The sequence below is a fragment of the Anser anser genome, assembly GCF_964211835.1.
Source record: "Anser anser genome assembly, chromosome: 5".
NCBI lineage: Eukaryota > Metazoa > Chordata > Aves > Anseriformes > Anatidae > Anser > Anser anser.
This window is the reverse complement of record NC_139725.1, coordinates 3,091,309-3,119,137: the sequence shown is the minus strand read 5'-3', so window position 1 is coordinate 3,119,137 and position 27,829 is coordinate 3,091,309. Positions and strand designations below refer to the sequence as shown.

Sequence of the window (27,829 nt, the reverse complement as noted above, 5' to 3'; positions counted from 1 at the left end):
GAGGATTTAAGGGCTGACAGCTTAAAATACACACCAGTAGAAAATCATAAAAATACTTTTGAACAGATAAAGTCCTTCATCTAAAGCTGTCTGTATGATAGCCTAAATGACCACAGAGGTGTAAGCTATAATAAGTTCCAGAAAATGAGTGATCTTCTGCAAAGTACACCGAGATCTTGCAATAGACTAAGAGCACTTAACAACAACAAAATCCCCTCCAGCCCACATTACATACGAAAGAGACATCACCCATATCAAAACAATGAATTACATTCTACAGTCTGTGAAAACACAAGCTAGATTTGGGACTTGCTATGTGTGACTGTATGTAATTTCCTGAAATCAGGAATGAAATTCGCATTGTTTCCACCTTACTGAGTGGCACAGGACAATACCTGCCTCAATTTTTTTCTCTTTTTCCTGACACTGGATACTTCTGGTTCTGAAAATGATACTTACAGCTCAGTGAAAAATATGTACCAACTCCCAGGACTCCCAGGCACACTGAGAGGTGCCCCAGCAGCTTCTCTATTACATTATGTTATTTATATTGCTTATTTCTGGTAAAGAAAAGCATGCTTGGCACCAATCGCTCATCAGTCATTATCTGCGACACCACACAAGCTTAAAGAAGAAAGCAAGTTTGTTCTAGCAAAGCAAAGGATCGAGTTCTTGATTATAAAGTTGAAAAAAAGAATGAAAAAACCGAAAAGAGTAAAAAGCAGAATATGAATGCACCTGAAACTTCTGTTTTCTCACCGGTATTACCTAGGGTTTTACTGCATGCCTCTTAAAGGAGCAAACTCAACAACACCAAATTGCCAGAAGCACTGACCTTCAGAAGTAAACTTAATTTCTGTCTCCAACTTGTATTCTGGGTTACGGGTTTGGATATTTTTGGTGACAAGATAAAGGAAGAGAGGGGAGAAGGAGGTTGCTGCTGAATAAAAGCAAATAAAAGCTTTGTCCTCAACTCCTCAAGGAATCACTATGCTACGGTTTATCTGCTTGACTTCTGAGAGAAAGCTACTGCAACATTAGTGAAATTACCGCCCAAACTTCTCTGCATACCAAAGGGGATCAAAGCACTCCCTCTGTGCTGGGTAATGTTCTCCCTGGTAGTCTGCAAATGTAAGTTTATAGATCAGCCAGGACATAGCAAGACATTCGATTACCAACCATCACATATCAAGAACAGGTTCCACTTACTGCAGGCAACATGCTGCCCCTCTTCAAAGTGACATAAACCAAGCTTCTGCATGTGGCCATATTCCATGACCCAGTCCTGTATTCACGTGTCTGTTGTGCCCACACAGACACCTGATAAATTCAAAGGACTTCTAAGAAGCCCAGAGGATCACACTACAGAGACTGACCCGCAGAGGTAAGGCTTATCTATGTACTAACTTCATACAACTTGCATCACATCATGCTTATATCAATATTCACCACAGCATACAAATACTGAAACTAGTGTATGTGTATATGAATATGTTTTCAAGCCTGACTGAGTGCTGCATGGATAGTGTAAGTAAAAAAAAAATAAAAATTAATCTATTCAATAAATGGCTTTCCCGCTTGGTCTAAAATACAAAATTATACCCATATGTATTGTAGACACAAATGTGGGCAAAGGTCACACAAGCATAAAGTAATAATTATTATGCTTCCATTATTTTTTTTTTTTTAGTTTTGCTTTTTACTGCTTTGGAAAAAAAAGGACACACAATACTAGATCAAGCATCTTCTCTCACCCCAAAACCTTTGCAACATGAGAGAAAACTGTTTGCCACCTTCTCCCACCCACCTTCAGAAAGTCCCGACAGGACTGGTCACAAGATTAATTTCCATTCTAAAATACTTTAAATTGTAAATAGCAACTTACAATGCTAATCTACTGTTATTTCACCAAGAAAAATAAAAGAAAGGCCAACTGACTTTCAATTCAGTGCTACCAAATCACAAATGGGTACACAAAACCAGCAGAGGGCAATAGAATTCTAGAATTTTGCAAATTTGGGATGTAACTCTGAATAGAGTTTTACTTATTGTATAGATTTTCTGGCAAAGGTGACTTAAACATCTAAATACATATTGTCTTTAATGCCAGATTCATGAAGATCATGTATGCATTACTTGAAGCTATACAGAGCATCTCAAAGATTTCTACAAAGATGTATGAAGACAGACATATGTTAACACAAAATTACATGTAACATTAAATAATACACAGTGAAATACTACTTCATTCTCTGAAGAGAGAAAAAGATTTACAAAGTTCTATTATACACAGATCACACTAGGTAAATTAAAATCATCTAGAATGATGGACTTTCAGAAGGCACAAAAAAAAAAAAAGATAAAAAAAAGGTGACATTTTCGTTATTCGCTTCCAAAATTCCTTGCTAAGACAAACATTAAAAAAATCCTGTAGTTAGTCCCTCCCACAAATGTGCTAAAGTCACATTATACTCTTCTTTTCCGTGAAGAAATTCTTCTGGATTTTTTTCCACCTAAAAATACCTTTGAAAGTGAGATTTGCTCTACCTGCAAAGGCACAAAATCTGTTCTGCAGGAATGTATTATGTATCCTTTCAAAAACAAAGTACACAAATTAAAATATTAAAGGTCAAAGATGATGTTTTGGCATTTGTGATACTGCAAAACCACTTGACCATAGCTAAGAAGAACCCCCATATTCCTATTTTAACTAAAAGAAGTATGATTGCTTCTTACAAAAATAATGTACTGAACTATAATCTTTATTTGAAAGTAACTCCTAATGAATGTAATAAAAGCCCTTGATGGGAGAGTGTTTGGAAATACTGACAGAACTTTGACCATCACCTTAATACTTTCTTCTATGATCACACTCAAATTCATGAGCACCTATCAAGTAACTACATTATCCTTTCTCAACATTCAGTGAAATAATGTTTCTGTGTCACCTCTGTAAAACCTTCAGCCATAGTTAACCTACTGCTGGACGGAAGCAACAACAATTATGACGACTAATACTGCTTTACAGCTTCCTTGTTGTGCCTCAAACTGCCTGGCTTCAAGCATTAGTACTTATTTCAAACTCATATTGTAAACACTTCAGGAGAGGGATCATCATCTTTGTGTTCTTTGGTACAAAAGCAAGACCAGCAGCTCTGGTCTGTAATTAGGGCTCCTGGATTTTCCAGTAACACAAATACTACTAAGACAAAGATGTGATAACATTGTAAATCATCCTTAATCTATTTTTTGCCTGTCAGCTTGTATACATGCAAAACGACTAATATCTCTGAAGAACTATTACATATGATGATATATGGAAAAGCAATTGGTATATTAAGTTCATATTTTAAAATCTAGTTTATATCATAAAAATGCCACATGGTGTTTTTGTTACACTCCAGAAGTCTAGGAACTGACCTCAACCTAAAGGTTAAACACATACTTTTTCCTTACAAAATATGAATTGCCTGTAGGGATTAAAATCCAAAAATCCACTTCCAGTCCTGCAAAACGATTATTGTATATCATGCCATTTTACATTTTCACCTCACGCTACCGCTCTCCCTCTTTACAAGCCAGACTGTTACATGGAGTTGAAACATGACAGTCTCTGCTGATATGAAGAAGTATTGTGGCTCTGATAGTAAAATAATAGCAAAATCCAACAATGAAAGCAAACACGTAATTCTTTTGATACTTGTAACTCCATCAGAAGTACCGCAGAAAAGGATTTATTCTCTGCTGTGTGATGTCCTTAGTTATGCTACTATTTATTCTAGAAGAGTTTTATGTAAAAATAGTCAGCACCTGAAGTCTGCCTACAAATACTTTCTTCTTCGTGGTTCAGTTTATTCCTTAACATCCAATATATGCTACAGGTATGCTCTTGCAGTTTTTAAGCATGTAACAATGTATTTTTTCTTTTAGGTAATTGACATGAGAAATTCTGAGAACAGATAAATACGAGTAAGAACTACTACTAAAAGAACGTTACTTAATACAGTTTCAGTCATGAAAACATTTACACAGACTAAGATAGCATCAAAACTGGCAGAATATAGAGATATAAGAAGAAAATTAATGGAAGCAGACAAAGCTTCTTGCCAGGATAATAAAGGAAGTCTTTCAGGATGGGAGTTTTCTAAATTAAAGCCAACAATTCAAGAGTGCAGAATGTTAAAGTGGTTTCATCCCAAGCACATCAGAGTAAGACAGAAATGACCAGAAGGAAAAACAGTAATTAGATCTAAAAATGAAAGTCAATCAGTATAGAAAGCTAACACATTACAGAAAGTCCTTTTAGCTTTATAGAAGGCTAACCAACAAGTACTGCTGTTTATGAGAATTACCTGGGCCAATTATAGTTAAGTAGAAATGCAAATTAAGACTGAAAACTCACATTAAGTGTAAAAGCAAAAACAAAATCAATCAATCAATCAAACAAACCCACAACACCACTAATTTGCTTTTCAAAATCAGATGTCATCAGCTACCTCTGTACAATTTCATGGTATTAATATAAATTCCAAGATAAAGATTAATGCATTATTTGGTGAAAGGTAACAGAAGATAACATTAGTACCAAATTTTCCACTGTTTTTCACTGTACATTTGGGCCAATATTCCACTGATTTCATCCGATACTAACTGTAAGATTTGCCTGATAAAGACGTAAAAACTGAGCTGATTCTTTAATCAGCCTTACATCATGTCACTTTGTACCTGATGCTACATGACAGAGAGCATTTCACATGATGATGCTTCTGTTACATGTAATCATCATGGAATTGGGTGTCTCTTGGAAAAAGGTCTGATGGCAATACTTAAAATATGATAAACTACTCTGAATTTCTCTAGTACTCCCTCTTCAATCTTTAGAGAATGCCCTTATCCCTGTAAGTGGCAATCCTCTGACACCTAAGAGGCTCTGGAGTGAAGAGGACATTTACTTTGGCATTTCAAGGTGGGAAGATTTTCATCCATTATATGTCTGTTACAGCTGTTACTGCAACTTTGTAGTTCATTTCAACCAGAAAAGTATAAACTCAAATTAATTTCCTTTTTTTATTATGCTACGCTGAAGAGCGTATATTTGCTGCTATGGAAAAAATTTGGACTATATATCATTTTTAGCATCAAAAATTCCAACTTCACATTTTCTCATTAATTTCAAACTTTTTTCTTAATTTGTGATTTTGTACTACCTTGAAGATTATAACCAAACAACACTTCCAATAAACACTAACTTCTCAAAAATGATGCTACCATAACTCCTAAGATGACCTGAATAAATACTTTGTAACATATTGAAAAGCTTTATGTAAATGATTCACTGAATTATGGTAGACTTTTTTAAAAGACTGAATAAAGCAGACCTCCTATTTTATGTAATTCTATTTCTTTTTCAGTAGAGGAAGGCTTAGGCGTATGGAGTACAAACAATAAATGGGCAGACGCGCAAGAACATCCAATCAATACCTTAACCTGAGGATTTCACTGAGCCCTAGCATGTGTATTTCTCCAATGTTTCACTGCACATTCTAAAATAAAATTAGCATCAGTATCCAACTGAAATTTTATTCAAAATTTGTTTGTTTACAAGCACAAAAAAAATGAATCCTAGTCCCTATTCTTCCCAAGAATCATATCATTTAGTCACGTAAAAATTATGAACCAGTCTCCAATGCATCTTACTGTGTTACAGTAAAGGACAAGTGACAACTTTTATGTAATTCACCCAATCAACAAGACAGCTTGCTGCATTAGATTTTTTGTTATTGTTGTTATGTTTTTTTACTAAAACTAGATAAACACTATCCGAATTTTGTACATCAAAACATTAACAACTACTGACTCAGAAATCTAAATCCAACACTTGTGATTACGAACTGCTCTGGCTACTGCAATTTGAAGACACCTATAAAATATTGTAGTCCACTCAACATTTTTACTAACAAACTTCCGTTTCAGAGAAGTGTATTCTTATTATGGCATTTCCTTTAATCAAACACAGGTGGTCAGAATTGTCACTTCTGAATGCCCAATAACAATAATTCACAAGTGGGTTTCTTGTATTTGAGCACATATGATTACAGACAGTCCAAGTAGGAAATTTTAATTATAAAATGTTGAAAAAACTCCCTGAAAGTCAGGAGATTTTTATTGTGTTATATTCTGCGCACTCAGGTTCTGCAGTGGTTGAAGGATGCAACAAACAAATCTGTGATCAGACTGGAGAACATCACCCTAGCTGAAAAGGGAGGGAAGATGAAGAAGCGGGCTCAGCCTGTGGCTTGAAATAGCAGGGAGAAAAAGAGATTTTGCTTCCTCTGCCTGTTGTCCAGCGGACAGTGTGATACTGGTGTCTACAAATGATCATCACTTCTGCTGCACACTAAACCTTCAATACAGTGTAGTCTACACTACAGCTTCCCACCTTACAAAGAGACATAATTTGAAACAGTATATCCAAATTTTGTGAATTTGACAAGGCCAATTATACAATTGTGAAGCTGTCTTCCTTCCCAAAGTAATAAAATAAAACCAAAATTCAAAAATATCTTTTTCACCTTGCCCTTACTTCCCATGTGTAGAAGAACTCTACTGCAGCAATACAGAATAGTACATTTCTACTTTATACACAGAAAGAAATGACCGCATACCAAATAAGCATGGGCCATCTGTACAAAAAAAAAAAAAACAAAAAAAACCAAAAAACCACCAAACAAACAAACAAAAAAAAACAACCATGGAAAAATTCTTTTATCTTCACGTATAAAGACATTTTATTTATATTGTTTCAATTTTAAACAAAATTCCAACAGCATTACTAATGGTAAACTAAAACCTTTTCCTAACCCAAAAGCAAAGATGTGTTTGTTTTTGTGACATTAAAAGTACACATCAAGCAGTCCACTGTCACTGGTGAGTCACATTTTGCTAACAGTTCAAGTCTAATATCTAAAATTTTAAAATAACATTGTGACCATTTTTTCTAGAACAATTCAAGTTATTTCTCCAGGCCACAAATATGTAGCCAGTACTGACTTCTTGTCTATGAATTTAATCCTGCCAGCTATGAGTTAGCGTACTTCTGTGATTAAATCCTGCCCAATCAAGTTTCACAACAGGCCACTCACCAGACTTCAAGAGTTGGAATTCTTAAATTTCAACAGACATCCCAAGAGCTGATACCATGCTGTACACGCCATGATATTTCTCGTTCTTTTAATTAGATACATGTAGAGATACCCTAGAGTAATCATTATGTAAGCAAAGACAACAGGAGATGCACAAGACCTGTCAGATGACACAAGCTTGTTTCTTAAAATGTATTTTATACTGTTTTCCCAAGAATATTTTAAAATACCTCAATGCTACAGCTTTGGCTACTTCATGAGACTGTTCCAGAACCTTAAAGACATTACCCCTAAGAATATGTTTCCTTACTACTTAGTTTCTTGGTTTCATCTGCCGGACTTGCATGAAAATACATCTTTATTTTTTATGTATAGACCTCAAACACTTGTTGTCTTTGTGCACCCATGTACGGTAAAGCTGTTTAGGATGAAAAGGTAATTGTTTCATTACTGCTCTCCTTTATGTTAGGTAACTAAAATGAATGCACATCCTGAAATTTAATATTTCATATGCACAATAGGTCTCTAATAAAGGAACTGTGATGTTGTGTAACTTCTTTTCATTATTTCATTTAAGTAACATGAATTACATGTATCGTAATGAAATCCCCTAATTTCCCATCAAAATACTACAGCAAATACAAATGGTAAAATATATATTTGACTGATACAATTCCACAATGTCCTTAGATTTATTACTGTCTTTCTTACTGGTAACTTTATTTGGAATATCACTTCTGTAGTAATACACAAAAATCAAAAACCTGTATTAGATTCTCACTTCCTGTCTTTTCCTGGCTTCCAAGAACACCGTGTAGTTTCAATGTAGCCAGGTGAAATAATATTTAATACACTTCTGGCATTAAACATGGTGTTTTGATAACAAAAACATCAGTAAAAACAAGTACATACTTCTAAGCATTACTTCAACATTTTTCTAAAGCATAGTGACAATCACACTGCAGAGGCAAGATAGTTCTACACACTGAAGCAACAGTATTGAAATATCTGTACGCTGCCTACAGAAAACAAAACATAGTTTGATGTGTGTATAAACAACACTGTATATCGGAATTCAGTAAAATTGACAAGTAATTCAGCAGAAAATGCCATAACATGGTTTGACAGTGCAAACATACCAGTTTTGCCACTATGAATTTTAATAAAAACAATTAATTCCCCAAATGATTTTAATTTCAGTTTGTACATTCCTCTGGACTTATCAGAGACAGAATAGCAATATGACTTTTTAAGCAGCAAAACATATACTATTCTATCTAAGATTTCTGTAAAGAAAAACCCAGTGAATAGAAAACTTATAAACTGTTAATCGATATGTTAGAAAGCAGGAAGCTCAAGGGAAAAAAGAAATGCAGCAGAATTGGCCACAACTTCTCCCCAGAACAGGGAAAGAAGAACATTCATTTAGAGTAACTGTACAGCAGGAATCCCTCCAAGATATTATAAAGGGAGCTTTGAAGGGGGTGGAAAAATGTCACCCATTATTCTTACTTTAAGAATATTGATACAGATTGTTGTTCCTACACAGGTTCATGTCAGGCACTTAGCATACTCATTCCAGTCTAAAATAAAATACTGAAAACCTCTAGAGAAGCTGAAAAAAGCTTCAAAAAGTTTCACTTTGACTCAAATTCCAAACAGAACCTATAAACTGTTAATTGTAACTAATCACTACAGAGTTTGTCTACTGATCTTAAGTGCTGGAAAACACATCAGTATGTGTTTAGTATGAATAACTAAGTTTTATACCAAAATAAGTACTTTTGCCAAACAATTGTATCTAATGGGACATACCAAAGGGGACCATCACTGAACCTGAGGATTAGATCTGGGAAAAACAACATTCTTTTTCTATTATGCATTAACAGCTGGCTTTTGCAAGCAACAGTCAGGTTACTTTATTTTTTAATTCAGGTCTGGAACATTAAAAAGTCATCATGCTTCTTATATCCGGGGACTCACAACTTACTAAGTAAAAAATTTCAGAGTTAAATATAAGTAGGGGACTATTTTATTACACAAAAGATGTCAGTGAACTTTTTGTGAGAGAGATGGTATGAGATCTCAGTACTCCTATTGAAACTAGAAGTCTATAGAAGAAATTAATGATTCTATGTTCAACGCTGCCTGTTCTCCCTGATGGTGAAATCAAAACTTATTTAAGCTTATTTCAACACGCATGATACTCCATGCAAAATATATATATTTTTTCTTTACCGCTATTTGGCAATTATTTGAGGAACTAAAATCAGAAAACAAAACAAAGTCAACCTTTCCTCATAAAAGACTTTCAGTGACATCAGTCAACTTTAGAACAAGGCTTCCTACCAATCATGCACTTTCTGTCATCACTTTCTTTCTTTTAACTATATGTAAACTAAAATTACACAAAATAGGAGTAGTTTTAAATGAAGAACAAGAAAAACTTACCCTATAGAAAGCAGTTGTCAGGGGTAGCAATGCTGCAGCAATGCTATATTCTTCTGAAGATGAACAATCCTTCAAGAGAAACACAGGAAGGAAATTAGCAATCATTTTCAATTTTATGCATTATATAATTTCATTTCTTCCTCACGCAGTTCCTCTAACTATCTTTCCTAGATATCTTTTAATCACTTGAAATAACGTAAGACTAATATATATGTGTATGTGTGTACATGCGCACATTTTCCCTTGATTTTGGCTAGATAGGTTTTGCTATGATTGTTCAAATTTAAAGAATTTATTAGCCTTTATTAGCCTCTTTTTCATTCCTGTATCTGAATCACAAGTTCACCAACACAGTTTACATATAACAGGGAACAAAAAAAAGGTAGCTTGCTTCCATTTAGGTCCACAGCAAATTTGACTGGAAAATGGAAGTGATGTGCTGACCAAAAAATGTACTTTCAAATAATTTATACAAAGAAACTGACTTTTATTTAATATGAAATAATCACCTCTACTACAGCTTGACACAAGATTAACTTTAAAAGAAGATGAAAACCATCTCTTGTCAGTCTGGGAATGCCTCATTTAACCGTCAAGTGTGTCATACATGTCTCTCTAGGCTGAAAAGGGTATGCCAAAGTAAATCAACCAGTAATTGTGCTGATGAAAATAGTAATTTTATTATGGAAGTCTTTTAATTGGAAACAATTGGAATGTAACTTAATATTTAAAAACAAAGCTGCTTGAATTTTTAAGACTTTCAAAAAACAGAACAAAAAATATTCATCAAGAGTTTGAAAAAGATACATTTTTTATTTCTCGATTTTTTTTTCATTCACTTTTTTTCCTAATGCTGGAAAACATAACAATGCACATAGCTCTAACTTGACAAATCTATCACCATTGTGCCCCTGTATGACGAATGGCTAAACATTTCCATTTGAATAACTCATTTCAATATTATTAATGTTCATGCCTACAATGGGTACCCTTCAGCCCAAACCACACTTCTATTAACTATACATAACATTCAACCAAATTCCAAAATTGAAATATCTCAAGTGTTCCTCTGCCAGACTTTTCATTTATGCCTTCTTCTCATTGTATTTCCTCCTTGGAGTTCTCTAGAACACAACTCAGAAAAATTTGGCACCAGCCAACTGTGATAGCAAAAATATCCACATTATTGGAACAATCATGTTAACAATGATTGTTAGGATGGTAGTTGTAGTACCCTCAGTGCTCCTTCTCAAATGGCTGCTGACTGATTATGCAATGCAGGTTTAAAACCATAGACTAAAAAGCTTGTTACAAGACTATTTTTCTTCTTATACTTTAAAAGTCCATTTCATCCTTTCCAATAATAAATACTTCATCTTCTATTAATAGAGCCCAGCTAAACAAAATATCGCTGGACATACACAGTCAAACATTGTGGCAGTTATAAAATTACTTACATGTGTATTTTGTATGTATATGTTGTAGGTAGACAACGCTCTATTTTTGCATAGAGCTATTGAAGGCTATAAATTGTCTTACTCTGCATGAAGGCATGTATACTAACTGTCCATGGAAAACAAAAGATATTCAGCTGCTCAGATTTTCTAACACATTCCAATCTGGTAGAGAAAAACAGTACGAAAAGTAGACACTGAAAAACTTAATGTATGTTGTAATGATCCCTTTCAGTATTCTGACGTGAATACACAAAATGTGTATGCAGAATCATTTTACGTCGAAGTCAAAACAGTAACACTAAAGGACATAGCCTGAGCTGCATTTCATTCCCATTATCAGCATTATTTTCTATTGTTATCCATACTTCCAATCCCCATTTGGAACTTTGGATGTGTATTTGTAGTTTGATATAAAGATACGAAAAATACTGCTAATATTTTTCAAATAGTAAGAAAACTTCTCATTTAAAATCAGACTTTACAACCCTTACGAGTACTCCACAGTTTTCAAGGAAACACGTATCTTATTTCTGTATGTGCTTATTTATAACCAGGTACCAAGTGATCCATCCTGATTATTTCAAGATATCTACTTAATCCTTTAGCTCAAATTATTTATAAGAGCTTTTGGCTTTTACCGCAAATATACATAAAAATGTCTTTATTAAAACTGAGCAATGTATCTTCACCTAGAGAGCACCCAATATACCAAGAGCTAACATATGTCTCAAAGATATACATCACAGCCACATAAACAACATAGTCTATTATTTTTCCATTCCTTCTTGCAAGTATGAAATTCTCTACATATTCTATGTCAGCAGTACCCCCTGGACTTGTAGTATGAATGTATTATCTACGTATATTTTCTTCTCCAGCACGTGTAAAATGATCTGTTTGGAATTAAATATAATACCGCTGTTTTGAGAACAGTGAAATTAACCAAGTGTTCATCTTCCTTGTAGTAGCATGACAGAATGCCACAGTTAACAGAGCTGTTACACTGAAATCACAGCCTCTCAATTACAGGCAAACCAAGGCACTGGAAATGTTGTATTGTATTTAATGAATTTAGGCTCTCGAAACAAAGAAATCCAGCTGCTTTATACACAATAATATCTTTACCAATCATGAAAAATATCTCTTTCTACTGCTACAGAAGTATAAAAATCAAATACTGTAAAACAATTAGAGCTGTTTTCTTATGTTGCACAAAATGAAGCTGAAACACATGGGTGGGGAGGGATCAAATATTTTCAGTAAATTAATTTATTCAAAACAATGTCTAACAACAGTGAAATTTGGACTTCAGTCATGCCATGTGCAGAGTGCTTTGAATCCACACCAAAGTCAGGTGAGAACCTGACATATATTCTGGCAATACTGATCACATATTTCTTTGATAGGTAGTTGCTGAAGTCTGTAGCAAACTGGAAGTGTTACAGTAATTTCTGTACCTTTAATGTACTTAGTATTGCTAAACTGAACAAAAAAATAAGTAATAAAATCAAAATGATTTTCCTTACATTACTTACTTTGATAATATTTGTGATTTAATTTTATGTTCTACTCAGATTAAGTATGCAGCAAAACTTTCACGGTTAGATACTATCATCACATTGCAGAAATGACAGCTAGAAGTTGCAGAGTTGGGTTGCTTGGGTTGGATGCTTGGGTTTGATGGCACACAGGAAGGCACCAATGGCTTCTGGAGTCTGGTAGGTGCCTCAGGCTTCCAATACCACAAAGGAGAGGTAACTCTTCTCCTCATTCTTGATTTCAGAACAAGTACTGACCTGAACTTTTGTTTGGAAAACATGGTACGTCATCATCAAATTGAGATGCCCTCCACAATCTGATCCTAGCAATGAACAGCCAAGAAAAGACACACAAGGAGAAGGTTTCTTCTTCAGCTGCTATTCAAAGTGCAGGCCTGGATTCAACAACTGTTGATGTTCCACTGGCTACAAGAGCAAGCTGAAGTGAGTGAAACAGCAACAGTTAAGCACAAACTTACCTATGTTCTTGAACAGGCCACAGTAAATAAAAACTGAGATTTAGGGATTTCTGCTTTCTCTTTGTCACATGATAAAAATCTGGTAGAGACATATTAAGTATTTGGTAACATTTGGAGTTTCCTACTGAACTGCAATTTTCCTCTTAATTCCATCTTAATAGTCTTTCTCATTAAGCGCTAGCTAATACAGGTTGTGGCTGTACTACGCCACGCTCTGCTGTGAACAGCAAGCTTTTCAGACATCATGTTTTTAATAATCTATAGAAATCTGAGTATGCTGAAAATTTAGGACCCAACTTTGCTTTACAAGCAGCAGCACTATAAATAAATGGAATTACCTACTAATCTATTGCATGAAATGAACATGCAATGAATGCATTCAAACTAACAAGCGAAACATGTCAACTTTTGGTCCTTTTTTTTTTTTCCCCAGTACAGTATGATGTACACACACTCTATTAAAAATACTGCTGAAGTAACCTTCAGTACTGCATGGCACCACCTGAGAAGTACTGGTCAATTTTCATGAAGACCAAGACCACTCATCACTATGTGTGACTAAGGCCGTAATGAATCAAGAAAAAATGCCAGAAACTTTAGAGCTACATGTATTTTTAAAGCACTAAGAGAAGAACTGCTAACTCAACATGTGTAAGGTAACCATAAACTACGTGCATTGGCTACAAATTTCAGGTATAATACTTGTTTCAAATTCCCAGATGATTTCAGTGGTGCCAGGATTTAATTTTTATTGTTACAGCTATACTATGTGGGTAGAGTTCTACTGAATCTCAGCATTTTTATAGTTAATGCAGTTTATATTATGGAAATACTTGTGACTATCAAACCTAAGGCAAAGACTATTCTTTTCATTTAACGCAGTAAGAGAATTCAGCCGTCCAGTTTAGAAAAAAAAAAAAAAAAGGTCTGTTTGTTAAAAGGAGTAAGGATCATCATGTCAAACTCCAATTTAATTCAAAACTAGAATTTAATTTTAATGAGTTGATTTTAGATAAATCACTTATTTTCACTGGATAAACTGAATAAACCTTTTGCATCCATATATAAATACGTTACTGCAATCAAACTATAAAAATGGTAGTCTATCAAAACCATAGGATCCATCCAAATTTATCAAATAAGGGAAGTAAAGATATTCTGCCACCTCAGAAACACCCACAGAGCTATTACAGACATCATCTACTACAATCTCCTTCTCTCCTTAATAGAAAAAGGCAAGATTTCCATTCAAATATAGATTACTACAGTCTCATTCTGACTTGAAAGAAGCACTTAAAATAATACACTATAGGATTTAAAAAAGAATACCTATTCCGTGTTGATCAATGGTATGACCAATGTCCTTTATATTCAATCTCAGTAGAGTTAAAAATCGAAGTAAATAAACTACTAATTTTACAATATACTGATTATATCTAATATAATTATACGCTGCCTTGATAAAAAGGAGACAAGAGAGACCAATTGGGAATTTCCAGTGTAATAATACAGTAATATACAGTAATACAGTAATAATACAGTAATACAGTGTAATAATACAGTATTTAAACTGTAAGATTTAACTCTACAGATAAATCCATCCTCTGGAGCAATACTCGAAAGGACATTTTGTTAAAATCAATGCAAATATGACACTAACTGATTACATTACTTATTACTAGCAGTCAATAATGAACTTCAAAAGAAATTTTATAATCTGATTTTTCTGACAACATTTTGGATAACATCTTCTTACTGAAATAACAAGCAAAATTACTTTTTCAGTGAAAATTAACATACAGTTACTTTCTTCTTTACCTTCATATGCAACTTTGCCTAGTAAATGTAATCTAGCATCCCTGCTCACTGCTGCTCTCCTTTATAATGAGATCAAAGATTTCTTTTCTTTTTGTCACTCAAGGTGAAATCTGACTTTATTAAGACAACTAAGATTTTGTTAAATTAGATAAAATTCTTCTGGGACTGCAGACACAGGATGGGAAGACATACCTAGAAGACCCATATAGCTGATAACATGGAGACTGATCTACCAATAGAACTACAAGAATATGAAACATGGAAGATACTGCCTTATGTTACTGCTTATTGGGTATTCAATTCTCATTACTTTTAAAGCTTCTCATTTTGATAAGGATATATATCATTACAAAATTACTAACTTAGAAAATCAAGTCTGTCTTCATAAATGACCCTAGCACATTTTAAGTTTTTTACCCAACAGCCCAAGATTTTAAATTTTGTTCTACTTAAAACACTGTTACAATAGGAACAAAAATACAAACTCTTACTATCTGTTGTTTCCAGGCTTACCATTCACTAAAATCATGCTGTAATCTTTCGAAAAACGACTTCTCAGATTGCTACCTAGTCACTGTTTGACAGCAGTAATTTGATACAAAGTCCATATGGGACAGAGTTCACCTGCGCTCTGAATTATGCCAGACCTAATACTACTTTCATCCTCTATCACCATTACATGACAGCGAGGCTGTTGTATGTTAGTATGGGAGCCAAAGCAGATGACAAAGGAACAGCACCCAACCTGGAAGAATCCTCAACGTTTTGGCATTGCGGTCTTTCTGCCTGACAACAAGCCTTCATAAGAACCACTTCGTTAAGGAACCTTTCACGTCTACAATGCAATGCAAAATGTTGTAAATCTGCCATTCAGGGCAGTAGGAGAACCAATTCTGTACTGCAAGAACAGGAGAACCAATTCTGTACTTTATTTCACAAAGTGCTTCATATTTGGCTTTACCTGGCCCTGAATTCTCATAAGTTCATCTGTCCTTGAAACACAGAAGGGACAGAATTTAATTAATGCAATTTAGATGCAATTACACATGCAGATAACTTTTATTTATTTTTAATGTTTCCTTTTGCTTTACTCTGCATGTTAAGAAGTTAACAATGCAGCACATTTTCTCCATGCAGCTTCATTTTACTTATGATCATAACAAACCAATACAAGCAACATTTTACTCAAAGAGCTGTTGAGCTCCTCTGTCCCTACCCCCTTTTTCTTTCTCAATAAATACATTTCCGTCTAGGATTCAGATTATTCATTTCCTCCTTCCCATAACAAATTAGGTTTAGGAAATCAAGAACCTCAATTTTTATGTGCATAAATTACACATTCTTCACTGGATTTTTACTGTACCCCAAAGGAGTAAAAAAGTGTAACTTTTTTTTTTCAAGATACTGATAAACACAAGAATGCCATCCCTTGCGTCTAAGCACATCTGAGTTTCTTTAACAGAAATGCCATGCATGTTTCTGAATACTGTCATGAGGCCCATGGCAATAAAGTTCAACATACTCAGGCTGTAATCTTCTCCCAAGGAAATGGTTGGGATGCCAAGATGCCTTTTGACTTTTATTTCACAGCAGGGCTTCATTCACAGTGACTCTGTCCAAACCTTAAACTACACCAGCTGTGATACAAGGTCCTGCATAGTAATTTGTAAAAACTATTTGACAAACAACCCTCAAATGATAGAATGCATTGCAATTCATGACTGAACAGCGATCAATATCCATTAGCTACTTAGTTAGAAAGGGGTGATTGATTCATAATGTATTTCCACTGCAGTATATGTCTAACACCCCTGTAGACCAAAGCACCGATGCAGTGATTGCAAAACATGAATACAGGATACTTTGTAAAACACTCTACAGACAGCCCAGTTAATTGAGCTAGCAAGTAACACAAAAAGGTTTAAAATACTGAAAGAGCTATTAAAATAGATGCAACATTGCCGTATAGTCCAATTACCTCTTAACGAATCAGTCCACAAGCACTTGATACACATTCCTATGCATTCAAGCATCCATTTGGTATGCAGCAGCATCTCTTATAAGCAAAGTCACAAAATTTCAAACATGTAAGAGCATGTTCACCTTCCTTAATTCTATTCTTCTCTAAATTTCAAGGGATTTTCTAATTTCATATACTTGCAATACAAATGCACCACATCGTTAGTGCATACTCTATACAATTTTTATAACTTACTATGAATTAACACTTTTTTTAGTATCAGAATTGTATGAGTATATATAAAAGCAATTCACTGAAAAATGAGTTTTTCACTTTAGAAAAATATTGTTTGGATAGAAGTGGAATTTTATAGCTATTTTCTGAGATGCAAACAGTCAACACTCAGGTCAAACAACTGAATTACCAAAAGGCTCTGGGTCTGATTCACTTTGGAGAGACTGAACAAACAGTGGTTGATGAAATGCAACTTGGAAGTAGTACTTTTCCATCAAATACCACATGATGGTAAAACCCTGTCATCCATCCTAGCACCCTGTCCAGCTGTATCTTAAAAATCTCCAGTGGTAGGGACTCTACCACACCCCTAGGAAGGTTGTTGCAGTGATTGACTGTTCTCACTGTAAAAAAAATTCTTCTATCAAGATAAAACCTTCCCTGGTACGTAGAAGTTTAGATACTCAAAGGAAAAGTATGCAGCAGATTATTTTTGATGGTACAGTGATTTTAATTATGCTAAAAACTCTCACTGACGTCATCTTTGAAAAGAGAACTTTAAAACCTGAAGTTTTCTTGTATGAGACTAAGTTTTTATGGGTACTTTGTCAATTATGGGTGATTTTCTGGGGAAACACAAACAAAATACTTGGACAAGACCTTCATGAAGGCAAGGAACAGGTTCAGGTGATCTACAGGAAAGGAGGACTAAGAAGAATCTCCATCCTTTACTGGATGCAGGGGGAAACTTAGTTACAAAAGATGATGAAAAGGCTGAGGTGCTTAATGCCTTCTTTGCCTCAGTCTTTAGCGGCAAGACCACTTGTTCTCTAGATATCCAGTACCTTGAGCTGGTGGAGGGGGATGGGGAGCAGATTGTGGCCTTCACAATCCATGACGAAATGGTCGGCGACCTGCTACAGCACTTGGATGTACGCAAGTCGATGGGGCCGGATGGGATCCACCCGAGGGTACTGAGAGAACTGGCGGAAGAACTGGCCAAGCCCCTTTCCATCATTTATCAGCAGTCCTGGCTATCATGGGAGGTCCCAGTCAACTGGCGGCTAGCAAACTTGATGCCCATCTAGAAGAAGGGCTGGAAGGTAGATCCGGGATAGGCCTGTTAGCTTGACCTCAGTGGCAGGGAAGCTCATGGAGCAGATTATCTTGAGTGTCATCACGCAGCACTTGCAGGGCAAGCAGGTGATCAGGCCCAGTCAGCATGGGTTTATGAAAGGTAGGTCCTGCTTGACGAACCTGATCTCCTTCTATGACAAAGTGACTTGCTTGGTGGATGAGGGAAAGGCTGTGGATGTGGAATATCGAGTACTGTGTTCAGTTTTGGGCCCCTCCCTACAAGAAGGACATGGAGGTGCTCGAGAGAGTCCAGAGAAGGGCAACGAAGCTGGTGAGGGGTCCGGAGAACAAGTCTTACGAGGGGCGGCTGAGGGAGCTGGGATTGTTCAGCCTGGAGAAGAGGAGGCTCAGGGGCGACCTTATTGCTCTCTATAGGTACCTTAAAGGAGGCTGTAGCAAGGTGGGGGTTGGTCTGTTCTCCCACGTGCCTGGTGACAGGACGAGGGGGAATGGGCGAAAGTTGTGCCAGGGGAGGTTTAGGTTGGATGTTAGGAAGAACTTCTTTACTGAAAGGGTTGTGAGGCATTGGAATGGGTTGCCCAGGGAAGTGGTTGAGTCACCATGCCTGGAGGTCTTTAAAAGACATTTAGATGTAGCCCTTAGTGATATGGTTTAGTGGAGGACTTATTAACGTTAGGTCAGAGATTGGAGTAGATGATCTTGGAGGTCTCTCCCAACCTAGATGATTCTGTGATTCTGTGACCTTAGGGAGCAAGACTTATAGAAAGCATTTCCAGACACGTGAAGAGCAAGAAATTGAGAACAGAAAGCACAAGCTGACCAGGGAACCACGTGCTGTGTCAAACAAAGACTCTGCCCTAAAATTTAGGAAAAAGTACAAAATGAATCGCCTTGCTTTGTTGCTGTTTACAAATATTAGCAGAGTCTTTAGAGCATAGAAATCTCCAAGCAATAGGTAAAATATTGTAGTTGAATTGAACAGATGCTCAGAACGAGAGGAAATGCAAATATTATGAAGTACCTTGACATCAGGAAACAAGCATTGTAAGAAAAACAACTGGCAGAAGTTAACAGATTTACAGTAGTGATATTAAGTTTCTTAACAACATGTAAGACTGATGGGAAATAGGAGGGGGAAGAATATCTTGTACCAAGTCAAAAACATTAAAAACATTGGTCTTACCAAGAGATATACTCAATAAGCAAAAACTAACGAACAAAACAATTAGAGAGTTTAAGGATCTCAACCAAGAGAAGGAAAGCATCAAGAGAGTACAGAATAAGGACGCCCAGAATAACTAAGAAAATATATAAAGAGAAAACATTATGCATAACAAACAGAAAAAAAATTATCAGAGATGCACATGAATACATATAGATACACACACATCAATTGCATCCACAGTCTTCTGGCAGGGGCCCCTGGGAACCCAAGTACACGTCTGTGTGAGTATAACACTGCTTCTAGGAGACACATTTTCCACAAACTGCCAAAAGTGGAGTTTCTTTTCAAGATGTGTTTGTATTTGACATCTTGTTGTCGGACAGCTTCAGCTTTTCTACACCAACTTTGATAGTACTGAGAAGCTTTGCTACAGTTTTGGCAGAGGTATCAGCCTGTGTACAGCTGCACCAAAGGACAAGAAGAATGACAATGACCAGCTGCTTCTGGAAGAAGTTTTCTTGGATCAGCCTCATTGGTGCAGCTCTATTTGTGGATTCACGAAACAAGTGTCAGCTGCTGGAAGCAGATATAAGCAGATATTTCTGGGTTGCAGCAATGGCTGCAGAATTTCAAGGATGACAAAGGGCTTTTTTTTTTTTTTTTTTGTATTTCTGCCTATTACAGGGTTGTGACTTCAGAAAGTCAGCAATGGCTTTTCCATGCTAAGGCACAAATGATGCGTTGTAGTAGTTACACTGGTGAATTTGATGGAACCTGAATCCCTTGTTGCCAATGCTGCAGCCAGACCTCTCAGTTCCTTAATAGACTGGAATCTATATTGTCTATTGCGTTTCAGAAAGTAGTTGCAATTTTAACAACTTTAATACAAGTTGCTGTAGGAGTTGTTTAATCCAAAACTCAACCTTAAAGAATATCAGAATAGGCTTATTTCTTATCATGAAAAAATCACACTACTAAAGCCATTATTGGAAATATCCCACTTTTCAGGGAGGAGGGAAGAGGTGGTAAAATGGGACAAAAAAAATACTAAAAAACCAACAAATTTATGGCTATATAACTGTTGTTGATAAGGTCTTTTAAAAGGCTAAATGGCTCATAGAAAAGAATACCTAAAGCAAACTGGAGAAACCGAAGGACATATGTTAGGCAGGGTTAGGGAGCATGTTGTTAAGCAATGTCCATCTCGATTAACACATCAAATCTGTGTGAGCAAGAAAGAATGCTTTTGAAAAGCCTTGAAAGCTCAAGAGATTCAGACTTTTCAAGAGCTGCTTGATTTAGTAAAGTGTTCCTTCCAAGATAACATTCATCAATGACATATATACATTCTAATAGAAATATTTAAACTATGGAAAATAAAACTTAGAAAAAGATAGAAGTTTCATTTAACTTATTATGAAGTACTTTAAGTGTACATATTGTACTTTCCACTGCATGAGCAGCAGCTTCTTTCTTATGGATACAGGCTTTATTTGAAATCTTACACTTTTTGTGGTTCAATACGACAAGTATGATAAGTGCATATGACGTGTGGGAACTGTGTTTCTATGAAGCTGTTATTAAAACTTAGTGCCTTTAATGTTAATGAATGCTTGTTTTTCTAAGAATACAGATCAAAACAAGTGTGAAGCATTTCTTGTAAGGGAGAAATAAAGACAGTGGCAGAAACTGTAAAACAATTTTGAACTGACAACAGTAAAACTATCCTCCACTTCTTTCAGTCTTAAAACTTCTTATATTAGTACTTCTTTTGGGAAATTTCAAATGGCTCCAGGAAATCTGAAGATTAGAATACTTTAAAGCAACTCCTCCACTTGGTCACAGAAGTGAAAAAGTAAGCTCCCAAAATATACTGGTTTGTACATCTAGTTGAAGAGACATGCTTGGATGTTCTTGAAACAAATTCCTGTTCCCTGTATAAAGTTCTGCAGTGTTAGCAGTGCTAGAGAGGGAAATAAGTCCTTGAGCTTGCTGTGTGGACCAAAGAAGCAGAAGTTCAGTAGTAATGTCAGGGTAGCTCTGCCTTCCAGCAAAATTGTTTGTCTGATACAAACCATAAGAAATCTCGGTACAGTATTTTTCTGTTCTGTAGATTTCCAAATCTTTGCTACTAAAAGTGTTCAGCTAAACTAGCCACAGAAAAGGCCTTTGTCAGCTTTTGAGTTGTGAACTAATACATTTTTGTTTTTATACTAACAGATGTTCTCCTAGACTACCTGATCTTCCTTCCTGAGGGGCTTACTCCAAACACCTTACTGTTTTGTTACTATCTTCTTGAGATGATAGGGAAAAATAATACAGGGAAAGGGGAGTCCTGCTATGGAAGTACAGTAAATGGCAGTGTAAAGGAAAAGTTCAGAGAAGACAGTTTGGGATACAGTAAAATAATAATCAAGTATTAATCTGAATTACATTCACGCTGCTTAAAAATTCTTCCACAAATTCAGCTGGAGCTTTCAGAAGGATGAGCCAGATTACAACGGCTGAAAAATAGGAGCGTGTAGTGAAAAGCTGCTGAAGGAGTGAATTTTATTCTTGGGTGTTTTGGAAGGAGATTTAAGACCACAGTTTTTGATTTAGTATTCTAAGACATCCAGTTGTGCCATCTTAGTCAACCGTTCAATAAAAACTTCGAAATACTCGTATTTACCATTCTTCTCCTAAAGTTCTTTGAACCTTCTCTCCATGGAAGATAAAATAATAAATAATAATTATTTGTGTTTTCTATATGACTGCATAGTAAGAGAGACGGATGCAAAAGCACAGTACAATGCTACTGTGCAGTATATTGATGCCCATTTGAGGAGTGAGACGATTAATGTGATGATGCAGTGGTGTTCTAGCGTACAGAATGCAGTGACATGCATTCTAAGCTACTCCCGAGAGTACATTGTATATAAACAGATTCATCAACCTGGAAAGATCCCAGACAGCACAATATGGCACTTGCAGCAGTACTACTGGATCGACCTGAGTAATGGCACACGAACTGAACAGCAAACTTGCTACATTTTCAGTGAGGTGAGGAAAATTGCAAAGATTTTAGTGTGTGAATAGAAAACATTTTGATGTGCCACAGGTGTGTAGAGGACTGACAGACTCCTCCCTCCGACCAGGCAAAGCTCCTCTGGCACAAACATTACACAAATTACATTGTCTGAAAATTATCTCACCACTCTGCAGTCATGGTTCAATTGCAATTGATCTCATTTGTTATCTTCTATTTACACTAATGAATTTATAAATTAAATCCATAAATATTTACATCAGTTTGACTCCTCTCCGAAACAGTCTTCTCTTTTTTCCCCCTCCTTGGGTATCACTCAAGATTAGACCTCCACTTACAGTATTTTCATTAAACTTTATAACTGGGAATAATTGCAAGGCAGTAATCTGCTTATTCCATATTTTTACAACAACATAGGCAAAATTAAGTATTTTTCTCTTATAATAACTAATTATCTATGTTTATGTTTATTTTTGGAATGAATTAAGTAGAAAGCTGCAAGTGCCAAAATTTTGTAAGGTAAAATTTTTTGAGAGATTCACTGTATTAAATAAACATGTATATACAATATTTACATACAGTTGTTGTCTTATAAAATATGTTAAACTTGATAAACTTTTACAAATTACAAGAATGCAAAGATTAGAAGTTCTTACTTTTGTTGGTGATAACATATCAACTATCAGGTATACAACCATAAAAATGGAAAACTTGGAAAACTTTGGAAAACCAAGTTTTCCAAAGAATTCACCATTGCCTTCAAAGTTCATGTTTTTTTCCTGACTTTAAACATGACACTTAAGTGTCGGCCAAAATTCACCATTGCTGTAGCAATAGGATGGAGGTGCTTCACATCTGATTTAGATGAAAATCTCTGAGCAGTGGCACAGGTTACCGAGAGAGGCTGTGGAAACCCCCTCTTTGGAGATCTTTAAAACCTGCCTGGATATGGTCCTGGGCAGCCAGCTCAAGGCAGGGCAGTTGGAACACACACGGTAGTCAGAAAAGCATCCTACCTGCCTGCTTCTACTAGCATTCCAGTGATCACTGAAGTGAGATAAAGGAAATCTATATGGTAATATTGTAATCTTTGTATGATCACAGAAGAGCCTACAGTACTGCAAACATTTCTGGAACAAATACATAAGAGTCCCATAAACCGACAGATTCAAATCAAGACACGAAGAAATATTAAATTAAGGAAACACCTCTCAGTTATCACCAAAGATAAAACTATTTTGCAATAACAATTAGTAAATTTGGTTGTCTGTCATGAGGAAACAAAAGCTGGAGAAATGACTATGGATTGATGATAAAATAAACACAAGAGATTTCATAGTAATTAAAAAATGACTGCCAAATGGTGACTGCCAGACACAGTGAAAAGAATAGAGAAAAACTAAAGTGTGAAAAAACAAAGCAGGTCATCAGACATACAGAATGTGAGACCTGGATCCTAAAATCATCAGTGATCTATGTAGGTAATAGCTTAAAGCTCAGAAAAAGTAAAAACTTCAATGGCTTCACTTGCCTGGAAAACCAAAAATACACCAAGCCTAATATCCTTCAACCCCACTAAATGAGAGAACTTACCTGTTATCTTGGTCTTAGACACAGAAAATCAACATCCTCAGCCTTAGGTTGGACATGATGATCTTTTGAAGTTCCTTTCAACCTGGGCTGTTCTATGATTCTACACTCAATACGAGAAAGTAAATAACAAGAAGGGCAAAAAAGAACAGAGAGGTTTTCTTGTGCTGAAACAAAGGGTAAAGAAGGATAAAAAGGAGACGAAGAAAGAACATAGAACAAGCTTCCAGACATCTGTTCCTGAACTCAAAGCTGCATGCTAAGAAATGTATCAACGTTTTTGCTATTAATACATATTAGAAATGCTGCTAACTGCTCTAGTTTTTCTATATACTGCCAACCAAAGTTCATTTTCATCTAAGCACTTCAATTTTTATTTCTAAAAGTTACGTATTCATACAAAATTGTGATAGAGCCACATTTTACAGTGGTATGATGCAAGCTAAAGGTTTTTGCAATTGGTATTAAAGTTCATGATCAAATGTTGCATTTTGTCTTTTCAGTAAGTTTTTGAAAGCCTCTCCTCAGGAAAATTTTTACAGAATTTTTAATGCATTTAGGTTATGACTTAAAATGACTTATTTGGAAATTAATTTGTTTGAGATTTCTTTCTTGTTAGACTAGTGCCTGAGTAGCCAATGACATTTCATCACTACCATGAAGATTACAGGCTCTACCAGAATTTCAACTACCCCCAGGGACCTCTAAGGTCAGATTCTTCTTACTGACCAAAAAACTGAGCTACAGTTCTTTTTTTTCCTTTCTTTTTTTTTTTTTTTTTTTAATTTTGAAAATCCAATAGGAATAGATGCAGGAGATTCAAGGCTTTTGTTTGTTTGTTTGTCTTTTTGCTTGTTTTCTGTTGTTGTCTTTTGTTTGTTTGGTTGGTTTGGTTTTGTTTTGGTTAAGATGGAAAGTACAGAAGAGGCCCTTTGCCAAAAATTAATGGGAAGCATGTGACACTCCTTACTATACTCCCTCTCTCACCTAGCAAGCATCTTTATTTCTCACCGTGCTCTCTTAAGCATATGTTATCTGTACCTGAAACCAAAATTTTTAAGCTGTTATGGAAGCAATACACACCAAGAAAATATGTTATCATAGAATCATAAAGGTTTGAAGAGACCTCCAAGATGACCTGGTCCAACCACCCCCTACCAATGTCACCCACTAGACCATGTCCCTAAGCACCACGTCCAACCTTTCCTTAAACACCCCCAGGGATGGTGACTCCACCACGTCCCTGGGCAACCCATCCCAATACCTATTGACTTAGGAACATTCATTAAATAGGATTTGGTTCAAGATGGCTTGGAAAAAAGTCCCCCTCTCCAACAAATCCGAATGCCCTTCTCCAAAAAATCATGCTGTACAACAGTATTTATGGAGATGGATAAAACCTGAATAGCCGGCAAGTGACATCAAAAGTTTGTGGACAACACAGAAAACTTCTGGCTGCAGAAACTTTCACATGCTCTTGTGGAAAAGCATATCCAAGAATGAGCAATCCTCCCCACAGTTTTACTCCTAAGTGACCTCACAAAAGATAAATTTCAAGTAGGCTATTAAAAGTGAATTTTTGCATAAAAAAAGATGATCAGAATACATTTATTTTAGTATACCTGCTCTTAATAGTAAGAACAGAATGCCCCCAGTTTTGAAGCCAGGAATGAGTACCACCAACAGCACCATGATTAGACCTCATGTAGGATCTTTCATCTTTCCATAAGATCATTTTTCATGAGTAGTTTGCTTGACTGATTTTAAGTGAATCAGTTCTGATACCTATTGTTTTCATATGCATGTTTTATCTTCCTTTTGATATTAGAAATTACAGAAAATAGATCAAATTCATACCTGTTATATGGCATTTTATATCAAATAATCCTTAAACTGTTCTTTGCAGTATGTACAAAATGCATGTGGCAGTCTAAGTGCCTTTCCTAAAAGCTTAGCTGAAATACAGACAATCAAAGAAGTGATTCTCAGAATATCTCTCAGCATCCTGTTTTTGATATTCTCTGTAGTTATGGTTTTCATGTTTTTGATCCATGCAACACTGCTTACCCACTAACCATGCCTAAGAGGTTGTGAAAAGTAACTTAAAACCCACAAACCTACTGTCAGTCTTCTTCACAGAAAATAATGTTTTACATGGTATCTGTCTCTGTAGGGGCTGAGGCTAAACAAATAGGGGATTGGGAAGGTAACAGCCATCTATCATAATCGAGTCAGGATCAAAGTCTATGACTTTCCTACACATACAATTCAGAGGCTAAGTAACAAATTGTGTTAACATAACTGTTATTGTGGCCTGTGGCTTTTAAACAGAAACACATATGGTTAGTATTTCAGCTATTCCCAAATGACAAAGGAAAGGTTCCAAAATAGTCCATTAAAATAAATATTTTCCTTTAAATTGTTTTTTACAAAAGCAATTATACCTTTTAACTTCATAAATAAAGTGGACTAAATTCCAAAGAAATCAATAGTTTAGAATCTTCAATTTGGCCTGAAAACAATAAATTAAGGGCTATTTTAGTCCATTAGTTTTGCCTGCATTAACATACTTTGTCTTCTTATGAACAAAAAATGCCCAAAACAACCACTTGTTTTGCCTCTGTTCTAATAATGAAATAATAAAAAAACCAGTAAAGTCTTAGTTTAAGGGTATGAACCCCAACCTCTGCTGGCACATGGGCAAGTGTACTGATCCAAGAAACACGTGTGTAGCATTGTATTTTTGCCATCTGTGAATCTAGACTGTACTAATGCTAATCTTCTTGTACAAATGAAAAATACCAAAGCGTGAGTGATATTTACAGAAAAGAAATCTGGAAGACTTAAAAGTATAGGAAAAAACATATAACATTAGGAATTACATTAATGTATTAGAAGTATAAGGTGTTAGATGTGTACACAGAAAAATGAAGATTTGTTGAGAATTAAAATCATCGGTATTGTCAAAGGAAGCATCGAACATAAAACTCAGAGGCCTAAGGTTCAAAGGTAGACAGAATATTTTAAGATAGGAAAGATTTCTTTCTAAAGAATAAATGTTAAAAACCATGGCATCCCTCATAATCAAGGTTGATTTTTAGTGTGTTATTATTACAAAAAAAGTAAGAGGTGATCTAGTATGATTTGACTAGTCTAGTATAGACTAGTATGATTTGACAGTCTACTATAGACTGCTTATGGTGGGGAAATACAAAAAGTAATCTTCACCACAGCTTGTTTACATAGTATTCTCCCATGCATCCTAAAAAATGATTCATGCAAGTCATAAATCTGGGCTATAATAATAAAAATTTATGTCAACAAGTGCCAGATTTATTTATTTTTTTTTACAATTTCTGTAGAATGTCACATATTCTTTTGTTTGTATCTTTTGTATTTTTGTTCTTAAAACTTTGTACACATGTTGTTCATGTAACAGTAGAGGTATGTCTATTATTGTAATGATTTTTTTTCTTCTGATGCCTGTTTCCTTAAAAATATCATTCTTAAACGCCACATACGTTCGTCACTTTATGCTCGTTATATTAATGCATTTGTGAAAGTTTACATCAAATATTGACAAAATCCAGAACTCTGCTGTATTTTATGGTATTTATCTCAACATCACACTTCAGTTTTTGAATACAAGCAGCCAAGATTTCAATTGTTTAAACCAAAGGTTATACAAACATCAGAGGAACCAAATGATTAGAAGACTCCTAATATATTTCAATGTTCTGGTTTAGAAATGACGTATGTGAAAAATAAGATGATCATCTTACAGCACACTGGCATTTTTGATGCAAATTCCTGAGAAAGAAACCATTTTAAAAGAAACAACTTCAAAAAGTTCCTCAGAGGAATAACAA

General features: G+C 35.4%; 1 protein-coding gene across 8 annotated transcripts in view; it reads right to left on the bottom strand.

The window, feature by feature from the left end:
* The window catches only part of SBF2 (SET binding factor 2), a 260,200-nt gene that overhangs the window by 61,247 nt on the left and 171,124 nt on the right, over nt 1-27,829 (bottom strand). For all 8 annotated transcript variants that reach the window (XM_083839897.1, XM_083839898.1, XM_083839894.1 and 5 more), the window contains one exon: nt 9,594-9,662. In XM_083839897.1, coding sequence (XP_083696023.1) covers nt 9,594-9,662 — 69 coding nt within the window. The remainder of the gene's footprint in view (nt 1-9,593; nt 9,663-27,829) is intronic.